General features: G+C 41.0%; 1 protein-coding gene across 2 annotated transcripts in view; it reads right to left on the bottom strand.

The window, feature by feature from the left end:
- CERS6 (ceramide synthase 6) overlaps positions 1 to 9,517 on the bottom strand; it is a 115,450-nt gene that overhangs the window by 20,251 nt on the left and 85,682 nt on the right. For both annotated transcript variants that reach the window (XM_027911513.1, XM_027911514.1), the window contains exons 7-8: positions 5,911 to 6,039; positions 1,930 to 2,036 (exon numbers count right to left, since the gene is read on the bottom strand). In XM_027911513.1, the coding sequence (XP_027767314.1) occupies positions 1,930 to 2,036; positions 5,911 to 6,039 (236 nt within the window). The remainder of the gene's footprint in view (positions 1 to 1,929; positions 2,037 to 5,910; positions 6,040 to 9,517) is intronic.

Below are 9,517 nucleotides of genomic sequence, written 5' to 3'. Positions count from 1 at the left end.
CACTTGGCTGGCTCCACTGGAACTGCCCGTTCCTTTGGTGCTTTCCTGCTGGTCAGCCTCCAGAAAATACTGGGGCAGGACTTTGAACTTCTCTTTGCTGAACTTCTGAGGTCCCTGTTGGCTGTTTCTCCATCTTTTTGAAGTTCCTTCCCTCTGGATGGCAGCACAACCCTCTGGTGCATCAGCTGCTTCCCACAGGAGCAACGTGAGTAAACTCGCTGAGGGTGCACTCTGCCCCATCATCCAGTAACTACTGGATTATGTAATTACAAGCCAGTAATTTCATCACAGATGGTTATCAAGTATGATTTCCCCTTTCATCCTGTCATCACCTGACTGAGCCTCCTCTGAAGCAGAGTCATGTACTGCAGTCTCCAGTGGCAGAAATGAACTGGTGAAATTGGGTCCTCCCTCCATTTCTCAATATAAATGAGAATTGAAGAGACAGATGAAATCCAGTGAGCAGGAGGGCCACCATTGTTTCTATCTGACATCATTAAAGTGGAAAGACTAGCTTACTTCATTTACAGAAATTCAGTGAATAGCCAAGTTGGCTTCAAGGAAGGACTGAAGAAAAGGAAGCAAAGCTGTTCAAGAAACAATTAACAAGTGTTTCTAAACATGCAGTTAGTGTGTCTATCCATTTTCTTTTTTCGTCATGGTCCTTCGCCAACTCACAGCGCAGTAGGGACCAGGCATTACGACATTATCTTTGGAGTCATTAAGTGAGACTTCTACATTGTACTGTTAAGCAGAGCTGATGACACAGGTCCCTGAGGGCACCTTAGTGTTATCTTGTTTGCATTAACAAAACCCCAAGAGATATTATTATAGAGGATTTCAAAGGCAAGCATGGCAGGGAGGTTGACATTGGCATCCACAGATCCACTCTGCATGCTTAAGCAAGGAGCTTGGTGGTAATCTCTCTAAACACACTCTGCAAAGGGTAAAATTTCTGGCGTCTGTGGTGCTTCCCAAGAACAAAATCTCATCGCTGTTATTTTCAAATGCAATGACAGACACCTCTTACTTTCATAAGATACAGAGAAACAGAGAGATTTGTGTTAGTTCTGTTCATACGAGAGAAAGGAAGGATCCAGAAAAGAAAAGAGCAAGGCCAATGCCTTCTTTCAGCCCTCCTCATATATAGTGCACAGGTTTACAAAGAAACTTGAATGAGTTTCTGCAGTGAAGTATATCAGTGTATTTTCTCATTAGCCAGCTGCCTTTTGGATGCTAAAAACCCTAGCTAAAGAATCAAACATCTATGTTCCACTTGTGTGCATGCTTGTGTATGTACCTAGAAGAAAGAGTATGTGCACGTGCAAGCAGCTGTCTTTGTTTGGGAAGAGGTGAGATTACAGTAACACCTGTTTAACAGCCTTACAGATGTATGCATTACACAGCTGCCCCAGGAACCTCAGTTCAAACGAGGGGTGGAAAAGGAGTAGCCTGCAGTATTGCAATCTGCATGACAATAACATCCTTACACCAATTTAAGCAGGCCAGACTTTACTTAGTTCACTGTAATTTTCTTTAATCTGAACACATTCATAAAGTGTGCACTGAAAGCTATTGAGAATATCCCAGTTTCAATCTTAGCCTTTGGTCAGTGTTTTTGGTGACTATTATTTTAATTTTCCTCTAACTTTTTGACAACACAGCTGACTAACTTCTAACCTGAAGATATGTTGTCTCCTATGCACTTCTACCTTATCATCAGCAGAAGCCCCATATGTTTCTTGTCCAGCACACAGTAAACACAATGGCATTCTAGCAAATAGGCTACTGAGCACCTGGTTATGTCTGTAACTCTCCTTGGTGCTGTGGAAAACAGAGTAATGTCAATGAATCATGTTCAATTACAGCGTAGTTATTTCCAAGCTTGTTTGGTGTTTAGCATTCGAGGACAATGATGTGCTTACTCACCATAAGGGAAATATGCCAAGCCTACTGACAATGAAGACAATGGCAAATGTGAGGAACAGAAGGTCACTCAGCTTTTGACACTTGCAATAATTTGCCATTTTGGCAGCCTGAAAAAGAAAGAAATGTCTTTTTACTTCTGTGAGGAAAACTGAGTTTTCTTGTGTATAAGCTGTAAGAGAAGAAATCAGATTTTTATGAAATCACATTTTCATTGTGCCACCTCATAGTGATCTTGTAGCTCCTCTCTACTAAGCAGCTGGAAAATGTCTTCTTTGAAGAAAAAACAAACCACACTGCATAAAGCTAGAGTAAGTATCTAATTTCTTTATCCCCCATTCAATTTCCTTTTTGAGACCCTACAACTTCAGATTCACAAAGCTCTTCTAAACCTTTTATTGATCCCCACTGTGTTTATGCTGTTCTTGTCCCCAGTCTCTTTACCTACCTGTCTCTCACCTTAGCAGTATGCTCTACTTGCATTTTCAATGTCCATCTACCTTCCCTCTACTCCATGCTCTCTGACCTTCCAGCAGTCTCAATTCCTCTACTACGCCCCATACCCTACTTTCTCCTAAAGCATCTCTTCTTCCTTTCTGGCCTATACAGAACAGTTTCCACCTCAAAGATTATATCACTCCTCTTCAAGTCTTTTTCAAAGACTTTTCTCCTCCCCTCTCTTTCCAACTTTTCCTTTCCAGCTTGTTGCCTTATGCCTATTTTTACATGCCTCTCTCATTTGTTTTCATGCAGTCTTCTAACTCTTCCCCATTGAAGGACTAATTACTCCTTATTAAAAACACTGGTCCTCCCTGAAGTTTGTTTAGCTTCTCCTCCCTGAAGTAAATGGTATGTACAAGCAAGCTTGTTTTCAGATATCACTGCTGCTTCCATGGTGTTCATGTGTGTAAGCAGTTAATTATTTTAAAATAACATCTGTTTCAAGGCAGGGACAGTCTTTCTTCACACTTTCTGTCAAATGTATCCAGAGAGTCACTGCACAATGAAGTACATGAGTCTGATTTTGTGTCCACTGAAGTCACTGGGAGCCCCTTCAAAGCCCTCTCTGAGGGGACCTGTATTCAGCTCCCATACTGACAAGATACTTGTGCAGACTTTCCAGAGGACTAAGAGGGAGCAAAATTACTACAACTATGCATAGAAAATACTATTCTAAATGCAGAATTCCAGCTAGAGGATCAAACAATCTGGATGCCAAAACCAAATGCAAGTTTCAACTAAAAACCTGAATATAAAGAATATTCCTCACTAACAGAAACCAAGTTAGGAAGCTCAAAAAACATGTGGAAAGCCACCATTGCTCCAAAGAAAACATAACCCTTCTGAATCAGACCTGGTGCTAGTTTCCTAGCAGTTTTTTACTCACAGCCTGGTTTAAGGAAAAGAAAACATTTTGGTGGCAACATGTAAAGCAGAAGCATTACTAACTTCCTTGATTTTTTCAGATGATTCAAAGTTCACGTAGGAATTCTGCATGTATTTCCATGGCAGCACTGTAAAAAGCTGTTTTCATAGTGCATGGAGCTGATATTGCTATAGCAACTTGTAGTTCTCAAAAACAGTACAGCTGTTGGGTCATCAGTTCTCAAGTAACAAATCTATAAATTATAGATTAAAAAAGACTACCAAAAAAAAAAAAAAAGAAAAAAGGGAAAGAATATGTTGCTGTTGGATGTATTTTGGCCACCTAAGACAATACAACACAATTTTCAGAGCTTAAAAACTGTAACTGCAATTGAGTAACACAGTTCTTTCATATACTCTTGCTAGTGTGTCTGTTTAAATACCTGTGTTTTACAGCAGAGCTATTGCCTTAGTCTGAAGTTTCCATTCCCTGTTTTTTCATAAAAGTATGTTAGGAGATAGATGGAACCTGACAGAAAGGAATCAAGTTGAACTGTGACTTCACACATGGGCAACCACTCACATGCACAGACTAGCATTAAAACTGTCAGTGCTCTTTAATTGAAGTTGGAAAGTCTCAAGGTCTCGAAATAAGTGGGATTGTAAGTGCTTCAACATGCTAGGTCACAGAGTTTTCATCCCACAAGCTGTACTGCACTGTAAGTATACCCAAGACCACATAAACGAGTAGCTGGGATTCGACTCTGAAAGTAGCTTCTCAGAGGCCTAGATTTCAGTTTACGTTAATGTAATGGCTTCCTAGGTAAGCAAATTACGTTTGATATGTCCTGCCATGGCTATACTGCTTTGAATATCCAAGATAACTTTCACTCAGACCTAAGAAAACAGCTATAAATCCTGATATCCTACCATGATTCTTCCATACCTACAAAAGCCTTAACACCTGTAGGAAAAAACCTCACCTTCTGTATTGCCACCAATTCACATTACCTTCTGCAATGAGAATAGCAAAAATGTTTCATTCCAGCTTTCCACTGGACATGTTTCATTACGAAATGGTAGGTGGAAAGAGTTTAGTGGCTTCCAGAAATAGCTTTTCATTTTTAGAAATATGTAATAGGTAGAACAGGTCAGGTATACAACTGACCTATCACGGCAGGATATTTAACCAACTTCTTTTGCAGTTTGATCATTTTTTCCCTCTGCACTGACTTTCCTCTCGGTACCATCAGCAGTGTGTAAGAGTTCATCTCCTCTTATATGGCACCAGGACTATGCCCCACTGCCCTAGCAGAATTTCCAGTCATAACAGACTGAAAGAATTGACCAGAAAGACCACTGAAGTATGTGCCTCACGAGGAAGGGTATTTGCTGAATGTTTGCAAATCACATGAGAAAACCAGCAATTCCTCTTTTTCAGTGAATAAACAGAGGAACTGAGCAAAAATATCTATCTCACTGTATTCAAGGTAAGGTTTTAGCTAGCCCATTATGGCTGCTCTCTGCTGTTTTTATAGTTCCACAGACACTGATCTGATCTAGAATGAACATCTTCAGTACGTCCTGCTGGTGGTGAGAAAAGGAGAATGAAGAAAGTTTAGGTGAAGCCACAGCTAGCTACACACATTGCTAAAAGAGAAAAATAAACGTGTAAAGATGCAATTATTCTATGAGGAGAACTCCACATTCTCTTTTGCTTTCTATCTCAGGCAGTCATGTGCCTTCTAGATTAAAAGAAGATAAAAAAAATAAAACCAGATTTACAACTGGGATTTACTATTGAATCAGAATGGCAGGATGTTGATTTTGCAACAGGGGACTCACCCAGTGGCACTATATTCTCACATAACAGGATCCTTGCAGGTACTTTAATAAAAATAATTTCAGACAAAATAGTTATTAACTTTGGTTTGATCCTGATGCAGAGTTCATAGATAGCCCAACCCCAGCATCACCAAGAGCTGTTTAATAACTGATGCAGATAAAGGATGATAACATCTCTAAATTGTTGCTATGGAAGTTGCAGACCATTTTGACTTAAAAGAATGTCAATCATCCCTTTTCCTTGAAATCCAAATGCTTAATGCTGGCATTGGGATTCAGAGGCATGAGACCCTGGAAAATCGGAGGTCAGCTCACTGCCCATGCTCAAACAGGAACTAAATTGTCCAACACACTCAGTCCAGCAAAGCACAGCAGAAACACAGTGACACCTTGATTCTTTTGCAGACAGGGTTATTGCTCCTCAGCCCATGTCAGAGACAAGAACCAGGAGCTTCTATCCCTGGTTACTATCCCTGGTTACTTCCCAGATTTTGCAACTTTGAGCTCTTGATTTTATCACGCTGTAATTAAAATCTGTGTGTAAGCCTCCCTGGCATGCAATGCATTACCAGTCTCTTCTCTGTGCAAGCAACTTATCAGGGGATAAATCAGCCTGAAGTCAGAAACACGCATTGCTACAAGTGTAATATATTTAAACAAATATACAATATTAATCACCGTTACCACCTTGAACAGGACTCAGCTTAGGAAATACTTGTTTTGCACAGCAAAAAGATTCTACCTACTGACAGGATGACATACGTATTAGCTCACCTCTAGAACAATATCAGCCGCATCATGGAGACATAAGATCAAGGTTCCCACTCGTGTCAAATTGGTTACATATGAGAAGGTAATCAGGGTGACTGTTACAATGTGATGTGTAAACATGATGCCAAAATCCTAGAGCAGCAGAAGCAAAGAAAAGAAACAAAAAACAAAAAACAATGAAGCAAATAGTGATATTCAGTACTCATATACAAAAATGGATGGATGTTTCTTAAACCCAGTATTATGGTTAAGTTATATAAAGATCCTACTGCATAAGTGCATTATATACCCTGCTATGTATTTCATTTAGACTGAATAAAATAATCATTGTATTAAAAAAATGCAAAATATTATTGAAAACTGGGCAATATCGACACCTCTCAGTTTATACTAATTTAACCTAATAAACATTTGTGACCGAATTTACTTTGAAAAGACATACGTACACACAAATCAAATTACACCATATTTTTTATGCATCGAGCAACATATGCATATAAAAATATGCATAACCAAGTGCAAAATAATGCACCATTCCCAAGAGATAAAATAGCTACAAAGAAACAAGAAATACATTTCCACTGCACTAGGACAACAGGCACCCACCAAGCACAACTGAGAGCTTTCACTGAGCCAAGAATGCCAGACTCAGGTTTTTATTTGTTTTTAATCAAGGTGCTTTGTCTTCACATTGTTGCAGGGTTAGAAAAGTCTGCAAATGAGCTGGTGCAGCTCCTCCTACTCAGTTCCAATCCGCTGACTCCCAAATGATGCCGGCTAACTGGTCTCTAGATCAGTAACTCTCAGTTATTTGGCCAGAAAGTAACTATTACCACTGAAAAATCTGGGAGCAGTGAAGCTCCTGTAACACCACATTCCCAGATCCGTGCCAAGGGGCAGACAAAGTAGAGGGAATGACCTACCTGGACTAGACTTTCAGACTGATTAATGAGAGAACAGGACCTGCAGAGATGCGACTCTTCTCTGCAAGGCATCAAGTCAGTAAAAAACAAGTTGCTGGCATTTGCTGAACTACCTGCATGGCTTTGAGAAAGTGCTATCAAAACCCTTAAGGAAAGATCACAGACAGTATTTAACTGGGGAGTTTCTCTATGCACCAGGTGCAATGTTAGTGCCACAGCTCCCAGCAGATCTAGTGGCTCTCACACAGAGCTGTCTGAAGGGAGAAAGATCCAGGCAGTCAAAAGGAGCAGCTCCTCCAGGCAGCCTGCCCGCCCAGAGTCTTGGGAGGTGGAATTTGTCTTTCTGATAGCTTTCGTGGGCCAGTCCTGCTAAGCTGTGGTAGTCTTCAGCTACATGGCCCACAGCCCAGAAACTGAGACTCATTAGAGAGGCAACACCTGGTTTGCAAAGGGCCTGAAGGTACATGTGTTGGACAGGGCCCAACAGAAAGTGTCGTGAGCTCCCACTAACACGGAGTCAGTTCTGGAAAAGGAGCAGCTACAGCTCCCGCCTGCTCTGTCTCTTCAATGCCAGGAAGAGTAACTGCACTATGTCCCCACGTCTCTCTTTGGCAATGCAGCAGGCATGTAGCAGACACCACTGTTTTTAAAGACATGCAGTGCCACTGCCTCTCAGTGCGAGCACTTGCCTTCACTGCAATGTTCACCTGGAGTCCACGACAAACATGCAGCTTGAGCAGTCAGTAACAGAAGAGGGGCAGGACCTGCTCCCAGCCTCTATCACTCTATGTTTAATGCTATCAGGGGCTATAAGATTCTATTTCATATTCATCAATGGGCACTCCCAGTACCTCCAAGACAAAGCTGAGGGAGGTCAGGAGGGCAGGGAAGGCAGGGGAAAGGGAGAAAAGAAATAAAAAGAAGATTAAAAGAGTGAACTGTATCCTAGTTTAGTATACTCCCAGCATTTCTCTGCTGAGTTATTTGGCCCTCAGTACTATGGAACACAATTAAATACATTCAGCAGTCATATCAAGGTATTGCTTTGAAACTATTTTCTTCAAGCAGACTGAAGAAAAACTGAATTAAAGGCTGTTTCCCTTTCTGAGTGTCCTAAGGGAAAGCAAGGGTATGGCATCTTAGTCCTTCAGTAACTATAAACCCACACATGGAGACCATTTCACCATACAATAATAAAAATGGCAAAGCACCTACTTTATTCCATGAAATCAGAAGTAAGCTACTAGCATTGCCCTATGGCCATACTGCAAACTAGCTCTTTACCTTCTTCAGCTACAAATACTATGGCTCTGTTCTTAATTTTCCTTCTAAGTGCAATTATGTTAGCTCATAGGTAGTCCAAACAGGGCAAGAAGTCAAATCGAAAATCTCCTCTGTTTTCATAGCTGACAAATCCATGCTCTACAAATACAAGATTTCTAGTCCCTCTTGGATATTTTTCAAGGCATTCCTGACAATATAGATTATTCCTAAGCAAACTTAATGCTCTTGGGCAGCAGTCTTCTGCACTTCTGCATGAGTATTCTTACAGAAATGCTGTCCAGGGAACTCCTTCTGTAATAATGTTTCTTAAAAGAGACAATTACCTGACTGCCAGCTCTGAAACAGACATTCCAGATTGACCTACTGAAAACAGTTAGAAAAAAGTAGCAATTATATAAATAAAGCTACTTTTGTTATTATAGTACTTTCTTTCCTGTTTGTGACATTTCTTTAATTAATTAATTAAAGTAATTAATTTATAAAATGCTTTGAAGATGTTACCTGCTAGATTTTAGTTATACATTAGGGTAATCACAGAACATGCTCAGCTGGAAGGGATGGACCCACAAGGATCATCGAGCCCAACCCTTGGCCCTGCAGAGGACCACACCCAAGAGTCATATCGTGTGCCCAAGAGTGTTGTCCAAATACTTCTTGAAATCTGTTAGGCTTGGAGCTGTGACCATTTCTCCGGGGAGCCTGTTCCAGTGCCCAACCACCCTCTGGGCAAAGAGCCTTTTTCTAATATCCAACCTAAACCTCCCCTGACACAACTTCAGGCCATTCCCTCAGGTCCTGTCACTGATCACCACAGAGCAGAGATCAGTGCCTGCCCCTCCTGTTCCCTTCACAAGGAAATTGTAGTCTACAATGAGGTCTCCCCTCAGTCTCCTCTTCTCCAGGTTGAACAGACCAAGTGACCTCAGCTGCTCCTCATACAGCTTCCCCTCAAGGCCCTTCACCATCTTCATTGTCCTCCTTTGGATGCCCTCTAAGAGCTTAATATCTTTGGTGACCAAAACTGCATATGAACACATAGATGGTACTTGTGATCCCAGTACTCCAGTACTTCTACCCATACAGAGCAGAAGAGCAGCTGTACAGGAACAGGCTATTTTTTTTTTTTTTTAATGTAGTTCAAACCATATGTAGGTTTGTGAAAGTTGGATTTATTTACATCAGATTTGTAGCCTCCAGTTGTAACTGCTGAAAGATGTCATGTGCCTATGTCATGAAAATATGCGGCTAAGAAGAGGAGAAAGAACCTATTCCTGACACCATCAGTTGGAAGAACACAGGGCAGACAGCAGAGAAACCCCACAGCTCTCAACTCGTAGACAAGCCCCCTGGAATCAAAGCTTCTGCCACCCACATTTGTTTAACATGTCACACTCACTGACTAA

Source organism: Empidonax traillii, unplaced genomic scaffold (assembly GCF_003031625.1).
Source record: "Empidonax traillii isolate 1590-97213 ecotype Southwest subspecies unplaced genomic scaffold, ASM303162v1 scaffold33:size3420811, whole genome shotgun sequence".
Lineage (NCBI taxonomy): Eukaryota > Metazoa > Chordata > Aves > Passeriformes > Tyrannidae > Empidonax > Empidonax traillii.
This window is presented reverse-complemented; position numbering and strand designations above follow the sequence as displayed.